This window comes from Helianthus annuus, chromosome 17, assembly GCF_002127325.2.
Source record: "Helianthus annuus cultivar XRQ/B chromosome 17, HanXRQr2.0-SUNRISE, whole genome shotgun sequence".
NCBI classification, from domain to species: domain Eukaryota; kingdom Viridiplantae; phylum Streptophyta; class Magnoliopsida; order Asterales; family Asteraceae; genus Helianthus; species Helianthus annuus.
The window spans coordinates 39744859-39768603 of NC_035449.2; the positions used below are offsets into that span (position 1 = coordinate 39744859).

The following is a 23745-nucleotide window of genomic DNA, read 5'->3' on the forward strand; positions in this document are numbered from 1 at the left end:
AGACCTATTAATATCCTCGAGCCTTTCCGCGACAAGTCTAGCAGAACACTTGATTTTATTTAATTACCGATTATTACTTCTAAGGTTACTTACTCGATTTTCACCCTAAAGGATCAAAGATTTATTATGTGATATAGACACTCACCAAAACCTAAAACCCTAGCCCGACTCTATTCCGTGATAAAGACCGTCACCAAGAATCGAACGAAGCAATAAACAATAATAAAATAATCACAAGCATACATACGCACCAAGTTAAATTCCCAAAGCTTTTACAATACAAGAAAAATCCACAACCACGCCAAAAATCGAATGAAGATTCAAACTTTATTTAAGTCTTGTCATCACCTAGGTAGTTTATGAAGTTTTAGCCAATAATCATGTCAACAATCAATATTAATTCAGAATTCATAATTAAAAACTAAGAATAAACGAAACCGAAAGATAAACGGAAGTATAGAACCCGAAAATCTTCAACTCCGAGTGTTCCCGAGCTTCCTAGATGATTCCTTGCTTCCGAGCACTCCCAAAATCTTCAAACAGCCTCTGTTAGTCGCCTGAAACTTCAAATTTGAAAGATGATGTTGTCGTTCAATCCCCTGTTAATTCGTGCGGCTCTCTTCCTTGCTGCCTCTTTCCTTCTTTTTTTTTCAATTGTTGCTGCTGCCCTCCAAATTTATTTGCGTCTCCCCCCACTTTTTCTTTTCTTGTCTCTTACGGCAGTAGGTAGCATAGGGCCTCCCTTGGCTAATTGTGATGGGCCATGTAACTTTTCCAAGATCTGCCACCAAAATTAATAGGGCCGCCTCCTTTTTTATGTATGTCAGACCTAAAAATAATAGGCCAATCTCCTCTTGTGTTCGAAAACAATAATCATAATAGCCATCAATGTAAAAAGCCCACTAGCATGTTTTGAATTGAAATTTGCTGAACATTCTCACGGCCCAAGTCTGATGTGTTTATATTTTTGAATATACGGCCCAATTAGAATTCTTCTAATTATGATTGTCTGCCATGTTCCTTTTCGTCCAAGACTTTGTTTGTGATGTTGACTTCTTGATTTATAATAATAATAATAATACCAATGGCAGCTTTCGTCGTCTAATGGATATCTTAGCAGCCCAAACTTCAGACGGTAATTTTACTTCGGTCCATGGCACACCACTTTGCCCAACTGGCTGGTCATTTCCATATTACTCGTTTTTGCTCCATTTGCACCAGGACCTGCCAGAACACCAAATAATGGAATATAGTACTAAAAACTAAATAATACAAATAAAAACTATACAAAAACTATACACTTTACACGGGACAAATATGTATATTTTACCCTACATCACCCACCTAAACCCCAAAAATCAGTAATAATTAGTTTTATTAATATTTAAGGTATTCGGGGCCCGTTTTCGCATTTGGGGTGTTTTTAGGGACGTAATGGGATATTTTAAAATATATTAAGACGTCAGAAAAATTATGAGGGTGTCGGTTTTATTTAGGGTTGTTATATCCTCCCCACCTTGTTTTAGAGCTCGTCCTCGAGATCTATTGGAACAAGTGTGGATATTTCCTTTGCATTTCTGATTCAAGCTCCCATGTGTACTCAGATCTTCTTTTGGAGTCCCACTTCACTTTGACCAAAACTAATCTCTTATGCTTGAGATTCTTAATTTTCCTGTCTTCAATCTGTAGAGGCCTTTCTACGAATTTAATTGCTTATTTACCTCTATGTCCTTAAGAGGCACTACAAGTGATTCATCAGCTTGGCATTTCTTGAGATTTGATACATGAAATACATCATGTATTCCTGCCATTTCCTCTGGCAGTTGTAGCTGATAAGCTACAGGTCATATTCTTCTAATAATCTTAAAAGGTGCAACATACCTGGGACTTAGCTTTCCCCGTTTGATGAATCTTACCACTCCTTTCCAAGGAGAGACTTTTAACAATACTTTGTCACCTACCTGGAATTCTAATGGCTTACGTCTGTTATTAGCGTAGCTCTTCTGTCGATCACGTGCTGCTTTCAGTCGTTCCTTGACTTGAATGATCTTGTCGGTTGTTTCTTGCACTATCTCAGGTCCAGATAGTTGCTTTTCCCTAATTTCTGCCCAACTGACTGGGGTTCTGCACTTTCGTCCATAAAGTGCTTCGAATGGTGCAGCATTGATACTTGTGTGATAACTGTTATTATAAGAGAATTCTATTAAAGGTAAGTGATCATCCCAATTACCTCCGAAATCAATTACACAAGCTCTAAGCATGTCCTCCATTGTCTGAATTGTCCTTTCGCTTTGTCTGTCTGTTTGAGGATGATAAGCGATGCTTAGATTTAGCTTGGTTCCCATTGCTTTTTGGAAACTTGACCAAAAATGAGAGGTAAAACGGCTATCCCTATCAGAAACAATTGAGAAAGGAATTCCATGTAATGAAACAATTTCATTTACATACAATTTGGCTAATTCTTCCATACTAAAAGTTTCCTTCATTGGTAGAAAATGAACTGACTTGGTTAGCCTATCTACAATCACCCAGATTGTATCATTACCTTTTCTTGTTTTGGGTAATTTAGTAACAAAATTCATTGTTATCAATTCCCATTTCCAAACTGGCATTTCTAGCTGTTGCAGCAATCCTGAGGGTTTCTGGTGTTTAGCTTTGACTTGTGAACAGGTCAAACACTTAGAAACATAAGCTGCTATATCCTTTTTCATTCCTATCCACCAAAATTTTTTCCTTAAATCCTGGTACATCTTATCACTTCCTGGATGCATTGTATATTTAGATTTATGGGCTTCTTCTAATATATGGTGACGTAGGTTTCCTAATTTAGGTATCCATACTCTCTTTTTGTGGAATCTCCAAATTCCATCTGTTCCTTGTTCTAATTCCTTAATCATTCATTTTAATTTTTCAGTATCATCCTTGATTACCGATTCTTGTGCTTCTCTTATCTGATCATTTAAATCTACTTGCAGATTTAATTTAAGAGAACGTACCCTTTTCGGCTTTTCGTGATACTTTCGACTTAAAGCATCAGCCACTACATTGGCCTTTCCTGCATGATACTGGATATCACAATCATAATCATTAAGAATCTCCATCCAGCGTCTTTGTCTCATGTTTAGCTCTTTTTGCCCAAAAACATACCTTAAACTCTTATGATCTGTAAAAATTGTAAACTTACTACCATAAAGGTAATGTCTCCAAATCTTAAGGGCAAAATTTTGTGACCCAACCGAGTTATTCAGAAGAGTTCTTAGACTATACGAAAGGCGGAAACAGACGTATAGACTCGAAACAACTTGAATATCACTTTAACCTTCTTGTATATTGAATTGACAGAGTTTACAGTTACAAGAAATATCGGCAGCACTTCGGTACAATATCCTGATTCCCCACCAAATGACATGATCACTAGCCTATTTATAGAGTTTCTGATTCCCCACGAAAATGCAATGTTCATTTCGTGGGAAATCACCATTTCGTGGGAAATCAACATTAAAACCCTATTTTCCTGAACTACGTGACTCGATCTAACATATCTAGTGTAAGACTCGATACAAGACGAAGTCGACAGATGTATGCACTAACAGACTCCCCCTCAGATGTGACGAGTCTTCAGTGTCGAGTCTTTTCATCTTCAGTCTTTATCAATCTTTAGGCTTTTCTTTCCAATCAACATCAACAGACTCCCCCTAACAATGTGCTGGCATTCCTTAAGTTCATCAGCATCATCTGCTTCAGGATCGCAGTCTGGCAATTTACAGATTCAAGCAACGTAACCTGGCTCACTTGCAAATTCTCTACCCAAAACATAAGTTTTATGATATTAACCTTTAATTCACTCAGACACAATCTGAAAATGATTAATCATTAGTAATATCTGATGAACCACTTGCATGTATATTAAATTTTCTTTTCACACAACTTTAAAACATACATTCCCAAACCTGTTCATCATGTTCAGCACTCGGAATTTTGAAAATCAGCTCTCCAACACCAGTTGTCTAAAATCTTTTTAAATTCTTCAAAATTTATGCTAAAACACACTAAAAATATTTTTGGAATTTTGTTTAGAAAGAAATGCAGTAAAAAAAATATTTACAGGCAATATTTTTGTGAGTTTGTGTAAGAGGATCATATCAGTTTATGAGACAAATCACCAACACCGTTAAGCTTCAGTTCATTTTAAGTTCTAAACAATTCACCTAGATTGTCAGTATATTGATCCACTTAAATTTTCACACAAAGTTCAACTGATCCGAGATACGATATTAATGTCTTAGATACTTAAACTTATTCGCGTGTCCCACTACTTGAATATACTCCCGTATCCAGATCCCAATATTCAGTCTTACAAGTGAGTATACCTAGATGATATATGTAAGGGGTTAGGTTCAAAACCGTGAGAGCTCAGGTCAGAACTTCCGTTCAGCAGAGAGATGACGGTTCGACTTTAGGTGTGTCCCCTTTAGAGGATCTTTTGTTTCAACAGCAATGACTATCAATTTTATTGTTTCGTCAATTTGCTGAGGGTGGCGCTATGTTTCAAGCATTTGCAGAAAGTATTATGCGGGGACTAGGTCAGAATTTCCATTCAGCAGAAGTCCCGGGATAATACCCCAGATATCACTAAGCATAAAGACCTAGTATCTCAGAAAGAGGGACCTTTCAAACAAGATTTCGGGGGTTACCCATATATCTAAGAAGTTGTTCCCCACGATATAAGCAAGTTTGAATTTAGGTTTATATCTCATCACAACCTACTAAATGTATAAAAACCTACTGACATATCCGCAGTGAGATTGTTTATCACATTTTAACTTTCCATTTCTTTAGCATGTTGTGACAGTCCACTGATGTACTATCATATCCTCTTTTACAACAAAACTCATTTTTGATTTTATCATGTTTTTGGCTTTTTAAATTTTCTAATGTTTTTGGATTTTCTGAAATTTTCTACTCCTCCTAAAATGCAAACACATTTAAAGAAATTTGAAAACAAAAACTAAACTCTTTACCCACTAAGTAGAAACAAATTTAAAACAAACTATACAGAAAGTTGACAACCGATATCAAATCGCCTCAATTCGCCATTCACTTGGCATACACAATCAGAACTCCCCCTGTCAACAAACTATTTTCTCATTTAGATTTCAAAACACTTAAGTTTGTTTTAATCAAAATGATTTTTCCGGAAAATAAGTTTGGTTGATTTTACCACTTGTAGGTATACTATGGGAAGGTTCGGGGATGTGGTTCATCATATCGTCTTTCAATCATTTGTAGGAAAATGCAAGTACAGATTAATGTCCTTGATTTACCATTTGCATGTAAAAACAATCAAACCTTTGTACCACTTGTACGAACGAAATTACCGAAGTAAATTTCTCAAGAAAGATGTCGATTCCTGCTCCTCGCTTACCAACCTGGGAGCTCCGGCAAGTCAGGTTTTTCTATTCAAAGAAAATATCCACCCAAGCCTGACCAGCCTTGGGTGTTACCGAGTCATCATCACTCGGTTTCTTACCTTTCCTCTTCTTCTCATAGAACTCTTTAACCCCTTTGACTTTTCGATCAATCATTTTACCAAAGATATGTTTTACCTTGGGGTTAAAGGCCTTTTCAACATCAAAAACCTTTTTTTCATCATAAAATTGATTTGATATCTCAACTTTACCAATTTTCTTTTTAAAATTTTCAGCCCGAAGTGGTGGAAAATTCTCATCATCCACAGTCGAAACTGATTTTTCACCTATTGAAACAATCTGTGGCTCCTCTGATTTTGTGGAATCAGATTCATTGCCAGAAGATAGCTCCTCTGATTTTGACCTATCAGAATCATCGCTAGAGCTACCACCAAACTTCTTAACAACCCATTTCTGGTTGTCAGATTTAGCTCTTTTCTTGTAAAACTTGTTTGAACATTCACCAATTTCAAATTTTGAATTCTTAAACAATTTAGTTCTGTCAATTGGTGGTTCAAACTCAACCACTTTTTCTTTTAGTTTACGAGATACTCCCTGTTTTGATTTTGAACACTCCCTGGCAATATATCCAACTTTGTTGCATTGGAAACAGATTCTCGTATCCTTCTTCTGCTCAGCCATCTTCTTCATGTCATCTTGCTTCTTTGCAAGGAACTCACTGTTTGACTGCCTCCAGAATTCTTTCTTTTCTTCTTCTTTTGAGCTAGTTCCTGAAATAAATGTCATTTTTGCTTTAAAATCACGAACATGTTTTTCATTTTTCTGTTTTTCTGTTGGAGTAAAACCAAGACCTTTCTTTTTGAAATTACGGTTAGGGTTTGGTTTCTTGTGAAAAGAAGAACCAGAACTGTAACCTTTTTTCTTGAATAATCTTTGTTGTACTCTTGAGGTGTATTTTTTAGGTTTATCAGTAAGATTTAAATCTTTTATTTCAGAAATATTAATTTCTGTTAGTTTGAAAACCTTTTTAATCATTTCAGTTTTGACACCTCTTATTAGAAATTCCTCATCAGAATATAATTTGTCCGAATCATTCAAAGTATAAGCAACTTTAGACGGTTCATCATCCAAATTAGATTTTGATAACAGGAATTCTTTGTTATAAACTATTTTGCCCTGTTTTTCTGTTTGACCCGGAATGCTGGACTCAGACTTTGACTCTGAACTAGACTCCGAATTTGACTCCTCTGTCTCATCGTTATCTAACACATGATCCACTACTTTCTTCATCAATTGAGATTGTCAGATGATGTAAAAATGACATCAATGTTTTCTAGCAAATTGACTGACCACTCTGACTCCCATTGTAAGTTTGTAGCTTTTTTGACCCTTTCAGAATTTGGATTTCTGGGCAAATATCCATTTTCCAGTGGGGGTGGACACTTGTTGTAACTGACACCTTGTTTCTTACCAGAATTCTTCTTGTCAGACTTTTTGTTCGTGTCACTGTTCTTCTTTTCAGGAGTCTTTTCATCAGTGATCTTCTGCTCTTCAGTTACCTCATCTTCTTCAAATACCTTCATTCCTTCAATGGTAGGATAGATCCTGTCAATGACATAAGAAGTACATGAGTAACTTTTCAACAAATGATTAACTCTTTCAGTTTCAATTCTTTGTAACTCAAGCTTTTGTTCCAAAGCAGCACACTTCTCGATGTAATTGTTCACAACTTTCTGCTTGATCATGAATGCTCCTTGAAGCGTTTTCATTGTTGTAGCTTGCTCTTCACTAGTGTCATTGTACATGTTCATCGCTTTGTTCAACACATCATATGATTCTTTCAATCTATTCATATTGTGGATCAATGAATTGTTTTGTTTCTTTATAGTTTCACAATTTTCACAAGTTACTGGACTCTTCTTTGCAACAGCTTCTTCATCAATCTCGAACTTTGGAACTTCTTTTACTTTTCTTCTTACCACCGGTACTGTTTCATCATCACTGATTACCGGTGTCTTTACCTTTTTCTTTTTCTTCTTGGCTTTCTCATCCTCACTATCACTCTCAGCCATCATCTTCAAATGATCTCTCGTTTGTTTAGCATAGTATTCAGTATCACCGTCATCACTATCCATGTTTCGGTAACAGATTTCAAACAAGATTACTTTCAAACGAAATTATCCTGCTCAAACGAAATCACCTTGAATCACCGGCAAACAAACAAACAATCAGTTTAAACGAACTGAATACGTAAAAGTGTGTATTGATGAAATCAATCTAAGACTCGTGTCAAAGATTCGTGGACTCGTTACAATGTTGTTCGGGTGAAATCAGTAAATGAATGGGATTTTCACACAAAACAACTCCTTAACCAGAAAATCTTGGGCTGCTGACAAAATTCTCACTTGATTGGGCCGCTAACAAATGAAATCACATGGGTTGCCTATTCAATTCATATGTGATAACAAGTTGTTTAAATGAAACAAGTAGTGGCCGACAACAGTAGTTCACTTTATAATCCAATTGGGCTGCATATGTATGAATCTCATGATAACTTGGGCTGCTTGTATGGATCTTATCAATTCAAAAACAAATCTAGCCGGCAACAATACTGTCTTAACAAAACTGATTGGGCCTCTCCTTTCTAGATCATTTTAATTGGACCAACATTATTGATAGGACCGATTCAATATAATGATTTTGATCAGATAATCATGCAAGAATCAACAACCACATTAAATTCTACTGGACCGATTTAAAGTGTGATGTACTTCACTGTGATTAGGCCGATAACCTTTGATTTTAATATTGATTGGGCCATGAATCTTTAATAGTCACAATTAATAATGGACGGCTATATATGATAACATCTAAATTCTCATTGGGCCGATGACATATGCTTTGACTAACAAATTGATTTAATGGCCGACATTACTTTTTCACATGCAATCAAAATATAAGGGCCGACAATTTTTTAATATTCAAAATAGTCATTGGGCCGCTGATTATGGACTTCTCATGGGTCGATATAAAGTGAACTGATAATAAATGTATCAAATTAATACAATTGGACCGATTATCTGTCTCGTGACTTTTGTTGTAGGTTATTAATGACACCTGTACTTGTTGACTGACATGTTCAAACGAAACGACGACATTGTTCAAGTGAAATCAGTCTATAATGTTCAAGCGGAATCACCGATTTCAATTTCAAGCGAAACAGGACTTTATCTTTCAAGCGGAAACACCTTTTTGTAGCGGAATCTGATTCTAGAGCGGAAACATCACAAGATTCAAGCGGAATCGCGTTTGGAGCGGAATCAAGATAAAGTCTCAAGCGAAATCTTGATTTGGAGCGGAATCAAGGTGTAAACCGAAGCGAAATCACTATGACATCAGCATTTACGAACGAAATTTCAAGCGAAATTACGAAAATCTCAATTTTTAGATCGATTTTAATGCTGAAAATTACAAGGCTTTGTTAAAACATGATTACGCATATGCTGTGAAAATTTTAGCCAATTGAAACCGTAAACTTTTGTGAAATCTTGAAAAGAAAGTGTAGAAATCAGAAATTGTGATGAAAACAAGCTGTTTTGGCAAGATCTCTTCCTCCTGTGCTCTGATACCACTTGTAGGATCATTTTGTGACTCAACCGAGTCGTTCAGAAGAGTTCTTAGACTATACGAAAGGCGGAAACAGACGTATAGACTCGAAACAGCTTGAATATCACTTTAACCTTCTTGTATATTGAATTGACAGAGTTTACAGTTACAAGAAATACCGGCAGCACTTTGGTACAATATCCTGATTCCCCACCAAATGACATAATCACTAGCCTATTTATAGAGTTTCTGATTCCCCACGAAAATACAATGTTCATTTCGTGGGAAATCACCATTTCGTGGGAAATCACCATTTCGTGGGAAATCACCATTTCGTGGGAAATCACCATTTCGTGGGAAATCACCATTTCGTGGGAAATCAACATTAAAATCCTATTTTCCTTAACTACGTGACTCGATCTAACATATCTAGTGTAAGACTTGATACAAGACGAAGTCGACAGATGTATGCACTAACAAAAATTATGGCTCCTAATTCTAGATCATGGGTTGAATAATTTTCTTCATGATTCTTAAGTTGTCTGGATGCGTAAGCTATAACCTTTTGACGTTGCATCAATACACATCCATAACCTAACTTAGAAGCGTCACAATACACTACAAAGTCTTCAGTTCCTTCTGGTAACGCTAATATGGGTGCAAGGGTTAGTCTTTGCTTAAGAATTCTAAAGGCTTCTTCCTGTTTTGGTCCCCATTCAAACTTAATGGATTTACAGGTTAACTTAGTTAAGGGAATGGCTATTCTAGAGAAATCTCGAATAAATCTTCTATAATAACCGGCCAATCCTAAGAAACTTCTAACCTCGGTTGGCGACTCAGGGGTTTTCCATTGGTAATCGCCTCGATCTTTGTTGGATCCACATGAATTCCTTCACGATCAACTAAGTGTCCAAGAAACTGTACATGTTCTAACCAAAACTCACACTTTGAAAACTTAGCATAAAGCTTTTCCTTTCTTAATAAACTTAAAAGTACGTGCAAATGCTTTGCATGTTCCTCTTTACTCTTAGAGTAAATGAGAATATCATCAATAAAAACAAGAGTTAACTGCCATTTTCGTCCTTATGGTTTGGTCACTTTGGCCATTTCAGTCCATTTTTCAAAAATGCGCCATTTTCGTCCCCCACGTTCTGGAAAGGTGCCATTTCAGTCCAAAAATCATAACCCAGTTAAGTCAGTTAGTAAATAAAGACTGATTGTGTAAATTTGTAACATAAAGGACTGATTGTGTAAATTTGTAACACCACCACCACTAGCCCTGCCACCACCACCACTCCGCTGCCACCACCACCACCACCACCGCCACCACCGCCACACCGCCACCACAGCCACACCGCCACCACCGCCACCACAGCCACCACCGCCACCACAGCCACTGCCACCACCACCACCACCGCCACCACAGCCACACCGCCACCACAGTCACTGCCACCACCTCCACCACCGCGACTACGGGATCTTGTGCGATTATCTTTGGCTTGTGCGATCAAGAGTTCATCATCATCGTCAATCATCACGTTGATCATCATCAACAGTTCTTCGAACCACCATTCATAACGGCTACCACAGCCCTGCCACCACCACCACTCCGCTGCCACCACCACCACTGCCATCACCACCACCACACACTCTCTGTTTCTATCGATCTGGGTCGAATTGAACGGATATCTGAAGTTCCTTAGATCCCCACAAACATTTTACACCCCGGTTGAAAATGAGGGGTGTAAAGTTGAGTGTTTGGATGAGGTTCTGAAGATTTCTGGGTCGGATGCAACGAGCTTTGATTTGGAAAGAATTGATGCTTTGACTGTTTCGAGTTCATACAACGAGATTGGAACGAAACTATCAGAGTCGTATGAACTGAGCTTTGATTCGGAAAGAATCGATGCGCGGATTGTTTCAAATGCAGATAGCGAGATTGAAAATTTAGACTATGTTTCAACTGAATCGGTTGAAAACGAGGTAAAAGTTAAGTGTTTGAATGAGGTTGTGAAGCTTTCTGAGTCGGATGCATCGAGCTTCGATTTCGAAAGAATCGATGCACTGACCGTCTCGAGTTCAAACAACGAGATTGAAAACGAAAGAAAACTTTCTGAAGCAGATGAACGGAGCGTTGATTCGGAAAGAATCGGTGTGCAGATTGTTTCAAGTTCGGACCGTGAGATTGAAAATTTAAATTATGTTTCAACTGAGGCGGATGTCTTGAGCTTTTTGGAAAAAATCGACAAAAAGATTGAAACTATCAAAGAGAAACTTTCAGAATTAGCTGAACCGAGCTTTGATTCTGAACGAATCGATACACAGGTTGCTTTGCATTCAGACAGTGAGATTGAAATTATCAACGCGATACATTCGGAACCAGATGAACGAAATGTTTCAAATTCAGACAGTGAGATTGAAATCAAAACCACCAAAGAAAGCGAACAAGTTGTAAGCAAAAACGATGAAGAACCGCTAAAGAAAATGCAACGGATACGGACAAAGTTCTTAAGGCTTGCCTTCAACGAACAGTTGACTACGGGAGTCAACCGAGAATGAGGGGTGTAAAGTTGTGGTGGCAGGGCTGTGGTGGCGGTGGCGGTGGTGGCAGCGGAGTGGTGGTGGTGGCAGGGCTGTGGTGGTGGTGGTGGTGGCGGTGGTGGTGGTGGCAGCGGAGTGGTGGTGGTGGCAGGGCTAGTGGTGGTGGTGTTTAATATTTACTTAAATGGTCCTTTATGTTACAAATTTACACAATCAGTCCTTATTTACTAACTGATTTAACTGGGTTATGATTTTTGGACTGAAATGGCACCTTTCCAGAACGTGGGGGACGAAAATGGCGCATTTTTGAAAAATGGACTGAAATGGCCAAAGTGACCAAACCACAGGGACGAAAATGGCAGTTAACTCTAAAAACAATTATGAATTTATCCAAATATGGCTTACATATTCGGTTCATCATGTCCATGAATGCAGTTGGGGCATTGGTTAAACCAAATGGCATGACAGTAAATTCATAATGGCCATACCTTATTCTGAATGCGGTTTTAGGAATGTCCTCTTCCTGTACCTTTAATTGATGATATCCCGATCTTAAATCGATTTTAGAGAAAAATCGAGCTCCTTGAAGTTGATTGAACAGATCATCGATCCTTGGTAATGGGTACCGATTCTTAATTGTGACCTTGTTCAATTCATGGTAGTCAATGCACATACGCATTGATCCGTCCTTCTTTTTGACGAACAGTATCGGTGCTCCCCATGGCGATGAGCTTGGCTGTATGAATCCTTTCTCTAACAATTCGTCTAACTGTTTCTTCAGTTCCTGCATTTCGGCGGGTGCCAAACGGTAAGGTGCTTTGGCAATCGGTGTTGTTCCTGGTAGCAGATGGATTCTGAATTCAACTTCCCTATCTGGCGGTAGTCCTTGTAACTCTTCTGGAAATACATCTGAAAACTGAGACACTACTGGAATGTCTTTTAGTTCTTTCCCTTTAGTGTTAGTGATTATAGAAATCAAATACACTATAGATCCTTTTCTTATACAACTTGCAGTTTTCATCACAGAGATGAATTTTGTGGATCTAGATGGTTTATCTCCTTTAATTGTGATCTTTTCACCCGTTAGTGAATTTACTTGAATTGACTTTTGATCACACAGAATACTGGCTTTATTAGCTATTAACCAGTCCATTCCTAACACAATATCAAATCCTGCCAGATTCATTGGGTAAAGGTTTGCAATAAATGTTTGATTAAAAATTTCTATTCTTGCCTCCTGCAAGATTTCAAAAATCCTAACAATTTATCCATTTGCTGTCTCTACTAGACATTCTTGTGGTAGTTTAGTTAATGATTGATTTAAAAGTTTGCAAAACGAAGTATTGATAAAACTTTGGTTTGCACCAGAGTCAAATAATACTTTAGCAAAAATAGCATTAATTAAAAAGTACCAGCTATGACGTCTGGAATCATTTTGGCTTCATCGGCAGTTAGAACAAATGCTCTAGCATTTTTAGTGTTTTTGTTGTTCGCAACTGGAGCCAATTTCGGACAATTCGGCTTGATGTGGCCTTTTTCTCCACAATTGAAGCACAGTCCATTACTAGATTTCCTCTTACAATCTTCTTCCTTGTGTCCTGGTGCCTTGCAGAAATTACAGTGAGTGGAGCATCTTGCTGAATGCTTCTTTTTGCAGATCCTGCAATACGGTGCAAAGGTAGAACCTACATTCCTATGGTTGGTATTCCCAGAACGGAATTCTTGAGTAAGCCTTTGGGTTAGGTTTCTCCTCTGGTCTTCTTCTCTAGTACGCACCAGATCATCAGTCAAGGTATTGGCTAGTTCTACAGCTTCTTCTATGGTTTGGGGTCTAGCTGTCTTGGCTACATGTCTAATTTCTCCAATTAATCCCCAGATATAACGGGAGATTAATACTGGTTCGGGTGATGCAAGGGTTGGTACTATTCTAGCATATTCAAAGAATGTAGTAGTGTACCCCTTACTATCTACTCCGGTCATTCTAAGGTTCAGAAACTTATTTGCTATCTGTTCTTTTTCATTGGGAGGGCAGAATTTCCTTTCTACCATATTTTTAAATTCCTCCCATTCTATGTTGTATACTCTATCACTTCCTCTTGACTGGAGGATAGTGTTCCACCATTCTAAAGCTGAGTTCTTAAACAGATTCGAAGCAAACATTATCTTGTCTTCGTCAGCACATTTGCTTATTTTCAGAACAGCCTCAGTCTTTTCTATCCAGCGTAGAGCTGCAATGGGTCCTTCATTGCCCGAGAATTCTATTGGTTTGTAGGACCAGAATTCTTTATAAGAACAACCATATGGCATGGTTCTTCTTCTTTTGGGAATGGGCACTTGAAGTACAGGTCCATTGTTCACGCTGTGTTTCGGTTCAGTTGGTCGCTTACTGCTATGCTTACTTTTATTTTCTGCTTCCTTAACATTTTGGATAATAAATGGCATCGTATCTATGATTCCTTGTGCCACTATATGTTGAAGGGCACTATTATCCACTTGGTTTCCATTGTTATTGTTGTTCGGATTCTCGTTATTCAGATTATCGTTATTCGACTGGTTATCATTCTGGTTTTCCTGATTCACTTCGTTGTCCATCTGAATTTTAAACATTTACCACATATTAATATCACCAGTAATATTTGAATATAGTCAATCACATGACACGCACTTTGGTCAAAAGCGTCGAGCATTGCGACTTTACTCTATTCATATACTATGCGTCTATTACACACTAGTACTAAAATTAAATTACAATACCGACTGAAATTTAAAACTACACTACTAGTAATAGGCATCCGTAGTTTTTTTTTCTAACACATACACACATATTTTATTATTATATTATATTATTATAATTTCTACCATCTCCATCATCGTTTCAAGGATATGGATTCATCCAAAAATCCATATTGCGCTCGTTGTATTTCCATACGTGACGCTCTCCCACCTGTCTCATTCTCTCACTGCTTTCTAAAATTTCCTCACCAAAAGTCCTAAGTTCTTGTACGTTGTCTGCACTCATTGGGGGTGCACGTTCTAGGACTGGGTTCGGAATCTGGGGTGCGGGTTCCTGGTATGGGGGTGTAGGGGCCTGAAATGGGTACGGGTTTTCTAAGATATCCCTAATGTACACATCATTATTGAAATAGGGATCTAGAGGATCTAACCCTTGATAGGCTCCTAGATTGGGCATGGGCGAATCTTCATGGATGGGGTAACGTTGCACATAGTCCCTGTTGTCGTCCCACCATGGGTTGTAATTTGGGTCTAGGGGATTTGGTGCAGGTACCCTAGGTATTTCTTCCGGATTAAAATCATGCATTTCTACTTGGTTTTCAGGGTTTTCTATTTTCATGGGTTGGTCAGGAATTGGTGGTTGCGGTTGGGGTGCTAACAGTTGTTCCAGGTTAGGGTCAGCTGCAGTGGTTGCTAAGAGGTGGATATTGGCTATACCCTTATTAAGCATATCTTGGGCATAAGCATCGGTTTCTCTTTTAGCTGTGGCTAGTGCTCTCTGGTCTTGTAACTTTTTTCATACGCTTCCTACGCTCGTGTGCTCCCCTACTAAACCATCCCCTCTTTTTTTGAGGAAATGGCTCTTCAGATTGAGCCTTAAATACGAATATTACTTCTTCTGTGTCAGCAGAGTACCCCGAGAGGGCAAGCTGAGAAGAGGCACATTCGCTTCTAGGCGAACCAGACAATTGACGGTACGCGTCAGATGGTCCTTGGTCGCTCATACTGTAAACTAACAGATAGTCAGATAACACATAACAAGAAAATACAATTATACACGTATTTCCATAATTTATTTCCTAACACTTTGAATTTTGGCGTCAGCAGAACACTTCTGTGGCTGAATCAGTGGCTTAGCTCTGATACCACCTTCTGTCGCAACCCCCGTCCCCCTGGTACAAACCCGGGAACGGGCGGCCGCGACCAGTTCTGGTGGTATCTTGTTATTGTCTAATTTGGCAGCGGAATTTTCATCAGGACCGTAGTTAGGAAATATTTTATCAGAGTAAAATACCACACTTTCATACTATTAAACACATGGGATAAAACCCAAGTTTTCCGTACACACATTTTCATAGGGAAACACCCTATTTTATTTAATAAAACATCTATTTATTTTTAGGTAACTTTAATACCACTTTTCCAAGCCTTCAGTGCTGTCCAGCTGGCTTCTATTTGGCTTTCACCTTTTGTTACCTGAAACACGTAAAAAAACATTTTGTCAATGGCAAATACTGGTGAGTGAATCCCAGTTTAATCAAGTTTTAATAAAAACTATTGTACAGTATTGAGGGCGATCTCGCAATTACATTTGTTTCCAAGTTATACCAATTAACATCCATGGTACTGTCATACTCAACTTGTGGAAATGTTACTCCTTGACCAGGTGGTAACATATTTTGTATACAAAACCCCAACATACTGATGATAATTGTATCCTTACAAATACTCAATAACTGTTTAATATATAATTAATTAAGTGAGGTTTTGTAAAAACATTTAACAAAAAGAGGATTACTCACATTGCTGTCTTAGATTATCCTTTATGGTTTCCTGGTGGTAATCTATAAATTACACAAATGCACGCATGTTAGTATAATAACCCATTTTAACATTAGTAATACCCTCCCCGAGACGGCATTCCAATGACTACGTCGGGCAGAACCACGACAGCCGTTATGGAACCCTAGACCAATCGGGCAGAGTATCTAATACGTCTCCAAGGGTTATGATACTTACATCGGAGCAGAACCTCGCTATTTAGGGGGTATAATACCCGTAGATTATGCCTACAATTCAGATTTGAGAGAAAGAAAGAAAAATTTGAGCGACGGAAAGTGAAATCCCGAGGCCTTTATATAGGGCCACATTTCAGCTTTTACGCGGCCCGCGTAAGGGTAGACAAGGGTCTACGCGGCCCGCGTCAAACCCGGTCAACGGCGTAGCTTGGCTGGGTCAGCTTATAGGTTTGCCGGGTGTTGGGCCACGTGGCGGCCCAGGGTTTCGCCAAGTTTTAAGTTCTCGCGGCCCGCGTAAGCTTAAGGGGTGGCTTACGCGGCCCGCCTAAACCCCAAAAATCAGTTTTTAATTACTTTTATTAATATTTAAGGTATTCGGGGCCTGTTTTCGCGTATGGGGTGTTTTTAGGGACGTAATGGGATATTTTAAAATATATTAAGGTGTCAGAAAAATTATGAGGGTGTCGGTTTTATTTAGGGTTGTTATAAAGGGTGAAGGAGAACTTGTGACAGTTGTGACCAACTTTCTCAGCAGAAGAATGAAGGTGGCAAGTTGCATCGTGGTTGATTGGGAAAAAAAGGAGAGATGCCCTACTAATTAGATGCGCTACTGATGGATAGGCTAGCTCTAGATACCACAGTCAAATGTTGTGTATTATGTTACTGATAAAAAAGGATACAAAATAGCCCATTATAAGGGCTAGAAGTTACAATTTAGACCCCTCTGGAATTATAAATGTAGGCCTCTTGGACTAACATTATTATATATAATTAAAGAAGTCATTAGCTACATTGAAAATTATATTAACATGTAGGTGACTCACAAACATATTCAGATCCACTCATGTGGAATGTAATGTCATCCAATAAGATAAATTGATACATATTTTACATGAAAAATCTAAATTAATATTGTTGTAATTTTGATGAGTTATGTATTTATTTAATTAATTTCATTTTTTAAGGTAACATCCTTATTTTATAATTAATATTAAATTAAAATGAATAATAATTAGAATTAACTTTTTTGAAATCATATGGGTTTAATATTTGTGTCGTTTGTATATTTACTAAAAGTCTATAATTAAGTGAAAAGTTTGACTTGAAACACTACATAGATCCTACTACGATTAATAAATACAAAATTTCGGTAAGATGTAGGTTCAACCGCATTAAAACACCATGATATCCGACTACAATTGATTTCTCAAACAACTTCAAAAGTATTAAAAGGGTTGGGGATATATTCGTTCCTTATTTTCTATTAAAAGGCAACTGCAAAAAATAAATAAATAAACCTTCAATATACTCAAATCACATTAAAAAAATTGACTCCCACGACGCGGGGAATCAACTCTAGCTAACAATAACTATAAGACTCTTAGTCTAACAAAGATGATCAACTGGCAAACGCTGTTAGTAAATTGTTACTTAAACCCTAATTTCAGCTGCTCATATCCTAGATTGGACTCACTATTAGACTGTCCATCCAGAGGGGGAGTATTAGTAATATTAAAATCTAAATATTAATAAAAGACTTCATTTAATGTCACATGATATTTTCTTCTACAATCTCTCATTTTTTTATAATTTGATGCCACATGGCATTATCTTCTACAATCTTAAATTTTTTTCTATTTTATTTAAAAATTAATAGAATCTAATCAAACTCACCTCCTTCAATTTAATTTTTTATAAAATTAATTATCTTTGTATTTTATCTTATTCTATTATGATCGAAATTATACAACATAATACTGATTAATTTTCATTTTTTTTTCTTAATATTTATCTTTTCCATTTATGAAGTGTGGTTAGAGATAACTTTATTATATATATTTTTCCTACTTTTAATGTAGTAGTACACCGTTAAAATTTTTATGGGTTTTCATATTTTTTTACATCTTATCAATACAAATTTAAATATTATATGTTACATCGTAACAAAATTTACGTACAAATTTTCTATACTTTTAGAAGAACAAATCTTACTTCTAATACACGATTTTAAAGAATGTCATGTGTCAACATCATATCATCCCTAAAAAATTGTTTCTAATCATAATTAATTTTTTTTAAATCATGCTAATATCATACAATGACAATATTGTTTCTTTTAAAATCGTTGTCTTAATATCCGCTTTTACTTCAAATATATTTTAAATTTATAATGATAATGAGATTTTTGTATTAAAACTTACTAAAAGCTGTTAAATTCTATTATATTTATAATAGCAATAATAATGATACTTTTGAATTAAATTACCGGAAAATGCAGAACCTGCGGATTTTTAAGTATTATGATAGACAACATGATATGTTGAAACAAACTTTGAGTTACTTTGAAAGAAAATCAAATGTAAACCCAACTATGAGTTTAAATATTTTTTTCATATTTAACCGTATTACATGATTTAACAATTTAATATTTTTATTAGAAAACTTTTACGCTTATCAATATAGGTTAACAGTTTAGTAATATAGCCTAACAGTTTTTTAAATTATACGTGAGATAAGATATGTTAATTTGCATTACAAAATATATAAGGGAAAATAAACTTATTGGTTATAAAAATATGTTTTCAGTTAAACACGATATAAAATTAATAACAAAGCTTCCTAAAGAATTGATAATTAAGCACTTTAGAAGCGTGTTGGGTATCGATTATTACTATGAGTAAAAGATTGCAAGTTTGTGAGATGATTATTATGTACATTTGTTTGTATTATTGTGTTGCAAACATTTAGTTTTTATTATTCAAATCGTGTTATACACGGGACTGTAATCAACTTATATATATAATAATTCCTGTGAAAGGACCGTAGATAAGCCAATGTTAAATTATATATAATTATTCTTTTCTGTTCAATTTAATCAGGTCAAACTTTATATTTCTAACCTTGCTGTTGATACTAATTTGGTCAGAAGAATAAAAATAAAGTACTAGTGCCACAATGGAGATTAGAGTCACAAAAGGAAATACAAAGGGTTATTGGTCAAAAGTTGATGGAAAGAAACCATATATATAAAAAAATTTAAAGCAACCAGAATTCATTAAACCAAATAGAAACGACATCCAGAAATAGGAAAACGGTATCAACATCAATACCAAGCTAGAGTGCTAGACCATGCTTTAATAGCAACATTTTGTGGTGGAAAATTTCTAGAAATTAAACTGAACTTATTAGCATCAAGAGATCAAAGAGTTTTCTGGCTTGATGTAATTTGGTTAATTTCTTAGGAATATGGCAAATCTCATTGAGAATTATATTCATCTCTCTTTAATCCATTCAACAAAACTGTTAAGGTTTCTGTTTGAGCAACCCCCTTCTCTGATGCTACTTGTAACCTTTATTTTAATATCCAAAGCCTTAACTTTGTATGTTTCGTCACTGAGCAACTCCTCCAACTTACTTTTTATTTCTCCTCGATTAATGATACCAGCGTCATCCTTTTCCATCCTTAACCCAGTCTTCCAAATGTCACAAATGTATGTCTCATTGTGAAATTGATCAGCGAAGTATGGCCAACACAAAAAAGGGACACCGTTTGTGACACCTTCTAAAGTAGAGTTCCAACCACAGTGACTCATGAAACATGCTACCGAAGGGTGGGACAGGACCTTCTGTTGTGGTGCCCAACTCACGATCCTTCCATGAGAACCGACTCTTTCCATATATCCATCCAGGTAATCAGTTGTAGTCTCCTTGGTCATACCTGGGCGCACCACCCACAAGAATGGTTTGTGGCTAAGCTCAAGACCAAGTGCCAATTCGTCAAATTGGGTTTTGTTGAAAATAGTGAAGCTCCCAAATGCAATGTAAATTACTGAGCATGGTTGTTGTTGATCAAGCCATGTTAAGCAGGTTTGGTCCTCTTGCCAGAAGTGGCCTGCCTGTTCAGCAAGTCGGTTGCTTGCCAGAAGAGGGCCTATCGGCAACAACTGTGAGTACAGGCTAAATGCTGCAGCCTCCAACTCAGTAGTCGAGTTGCATATAAACCAATCTGTCAATCTAGAAGCCTCTTCAGCTTCTTTTACAACTAGGAAGCTGGCTTCTATGAGAGCCACATCCTCAAAGCACACCCATCCGAGGTTTTCCGATTTTATAGGAGGCATAGTTTCTGACAGCTTAATTGTCTGCTCTTTTAGAGGTGTGCCTACGAAAAAAATAAAAAGAATTAAGTTGGCATCTTTGAGTCATAATTGATGAAATATAGTTAAGATGGCAACACACATGTCCTGCGAGTTTGGTAACGAGTTTAGGTTGAAATGGGTCGTTTTAAGCATTGGCTGAAATGAAACAGACGGTGTAGTTTGAGTAAGTTCTTTTCTATGGTTAAATTAACAGTTTAAACCTATGAATAAAATGAATTAGGTAGTTGCATTTCAAATAAACTTTTGATGACTTTTAACCCATTTATCTTCCTCCCCTTTTATATATTTTTTTGTATTTGCCCTGTTTAAGATAAACACAACACAAGTTAAAATTAAATCATTTATAAATGAGATGTGATTTGTGCATGACTACAATTACAATATACACCACGTGTTGTAATATGTATTATAATTTGTACCGTATATAGTTCTTGTTGCATAAAGTGGTGAATATAGTAATCTTTATTAGTTTAAACTCACCTTTTTCGTTTATAATGCCATCATCAATCAGTTTCGGAAAGGACAAAAAGGAAGCCAATGTAGCAACTGAGGCAGGCCAGAAGGCTGCTCTTCTAATTCCCATCTTCTTTGCAACTCGTATGGCCCATCCCATGCAATCATCAGCAATAACACAAGTAACTTTACTTGAATCTTCTTTGTTAATTGTCTCTATTAGTTCTTCAAGCTTGTGGGGCATGGTTTGCATTATTGATAAGGTCAACTTATAAATGTCGCTCCTGTCGTCCCATGGTTCTAACCCATCAGAGATAGAGACCATCTGCATCAGATCCCCAAAACTGTCTTTGTCTAACCAATTGCTGGTCACACGTTCGTGGTTAAAGTCTGTGTTGACAAATGTAACTCTGACTCCTTGCTGGACTAACCGTTGAGCAAGCTCCAAGATAGGAATTACATGGCCTTGTGCGGGATAAGGTATCACCACAACATGAGGTGTTGCCATGATTTGTTTTCTTGGGAGTTACTATGAACTGTTGGTGTATCTATACTTGATTGCCAGCTTGCTTTTATAGAGAGAAATGGCCTTGTTTATTTTAATCATTTATACTATTGATGGGGTTGTTTTGACATTTATGGTGGATTGCATTTCCAGTTTCTAGTCTCCTTGCTGGAGTTAATCTACCTCAGAATAATCAATTTTTGTTTGTTCCCGTTGTCTGAATCTGGGCTCCATTGTTGTATATGGATATTTTCTGTTAAATTATATAAAAATTCTAGACTTTTAATATATATCCAGTCTATAGTTTATGTCACGGTAGTTTTTGTCCATTTTCTAGTCTCCTTGTTGGAGTCTAATAGCTTGACAACGAACATGTTAGAAAGTATATATTGTTGAGTTTTTGGGCCCATGAGGAAGCCCAACAATTATTTTTATGGCCCTCTCTTATCTTTGAAGATGGATAAAAGGGAGAAGTAGGGTTTCAACTTCTCAACTCCCTAACAACACACACAAAAGAAGAAGAAGTAATTTCCGTCATTTTCAAACCTAGCTGCAGCAACAGAAGCATGCAAAGAACTGTTGTGGTTGAAAAGGTTTATGCAGGAGCTTGGCTTTATGCAACAGCGCTACGTGGTTCTTTGTGATAATCAAAGTGCTATTCACCTTGCTAAGAATTCTACGTTTCACAAGAGAACAAAACATATTGATGTGAAGTATCATTGGATTAGAGATGCTCTTGAAGACAAGTTGTTTGAACTTGATAAAGTTCATACCGATGATAATGGTTCCGATATGTTGACAAAATCTTTGGCAAGGGAGAAGTTGAAGATATGTTGCTCAATCGCCGGGATGGCGAACTCTTCCTCATAGGCTAAAAAGGGGGAGAATTGTTGAGTTTTTGGGCCCATGAGGAAGCCCAACAATTATTTTTATGGCCCTCTCTTATCTTTGAAGATGGATAAAAGGGAGAAGTAGGGTTTCAACTTCTCAGCTCCCTAACAACACACACAAAAGTCACACAAAAGAAGAAGTAATTTCCGTCATTTTCAAACCTAGCTGCAGAGATCGTCGATTTCTCGGAGATTGAACCGTTGGATCACTATGATTTTTGGACACAGTCATCACGACATCAGGGCGACCTTATCCAACGGTCAGTTTGTCTTAATCACGTCCGGAAGTCTGTCTGCACAGCCTCTGTTCACTGCTGCAGATTTTGGCTATATTTCCTTCTTTTGTCTTTGTTCTTGATTCCATATGCTTGAAGTTGTTGATTCCAAGTGTATGATGTTTAGTGTATGCCTCTAGTATACCTAGGGAAGACTTTGTATTGCTCTAATTTGGTGATAGTGGATTTGAAGCGGCTCTAGTAGTCCCGTGGTTTTTACTCTCGTTTTTTAGAGGTTTTCCACGCTAAAATTTGGTGTTCTTGTTATTGTTTTTGGATTGTTTAGATTGTAGTCGATATACCCTATTTGTTTGCATCCTCATAGGTTCATTCAAGTTTGGGAAAATTGTTGGTCAAACGAAGTTTGCTTCCGCGTTTGTGTTTACCGTTTGTGACCGAGTTTCGCGTTTTTTTCCCATCATAGTGGTATCAGAGCCATTGGCTCTTGTTATTGGGTTGAAACTTGATTGAACGATGGAAGCTAATACAAGTAGGATTGTGAATTTGAATGGTTCTAATTATCATGTTTGGAAAGGCAAGATGGAAGATCTCCTTTATGTTAAGGATTACTATATGCCTGTTTTTAATACCGACAAACCGGGTGATAAAACAGATGAAGAGTGGAATATATTGCACAGAAAGGTTTGTGGTTATATTCGCCAATGGGTTGATGATAATGTTTTGAACCATATTAGCGGTGAGACTCACGCTCGTACTTTGTGGAACAAGCTTGAGGAATTGTATGCTCGAAAGACCGGAAACAATAAACTGTTCTTGATTAAACAGTTGATAAACTTGAAGTACAATGATGGAACTCCTGTTACTGATCACTTGAATGTTTTTCAGGGTATTATTAATCAGCTTGCAGGAATGGGTATCAAGTTTGAAGACGAGGTACAAGGCTTATGGCTTCTTGGTACTTTACCGGATTCTTGGGAGACTTTTAGGACATCATTGTCCAACTCTGCAGCAAATGGTATTATTACTATGGAAATGGCTAAAAGCGGTATTTTAAATGAAGAGATGAGAAGAAAATCACAAGGTTCCTCTTCACAATCCGATGTCTTGGCCACAGAGAGCAGGGGGAGAGGTCAAAGTAGAGGTCCGAGTAACAAAGGGAAGCATCGTAGTAAGTCCA

General features: G+C 37.1%; 1 protein-coding gene across 1 annotated transcript; it reads right to left on the reverse strand.

The window, feature by feature from the left end:
• Positions 1-19552: 19552 nt before the first annotated feature.
• On the reverse strand, positions 19553-21445 carry LOC110924070 (UDP-glycosyltransferase 83A1). The gene is made up of 2 exons (XM_022168112.2): positions 20965-21445; positions 19553-20486 (listed from the first exon to the last, which is right to left on the reverse strand). The coding sequence occupies exons 1-2, from the start codon at positions 21443-21445 to the stop codon at positions 19600-19602; spliced, it is 1368 nt and encodes a 455-aa protein (XP_022023804.1). The 3' UTR covers positions 19553-19599.
• Positions 21446-23745: the final 2300 nt, after the last annotated feature.

Coding starts and splice junctions, on each gene's coding strand:
- LOC110924070 (XM_022168112.2), bottom strand. CDS start 21,445: ATGGCAACACCTCATGTTGTGGTGATACCTTATCCCGCACAAGGCCAT. Junction 20,487..20,964: donor TGGCATTATAAACGAAAAAG/GTGAGTTTAAAC, acceptor TTTTTTTCGTAG/GCACACCTCTAAAAGAGCAG.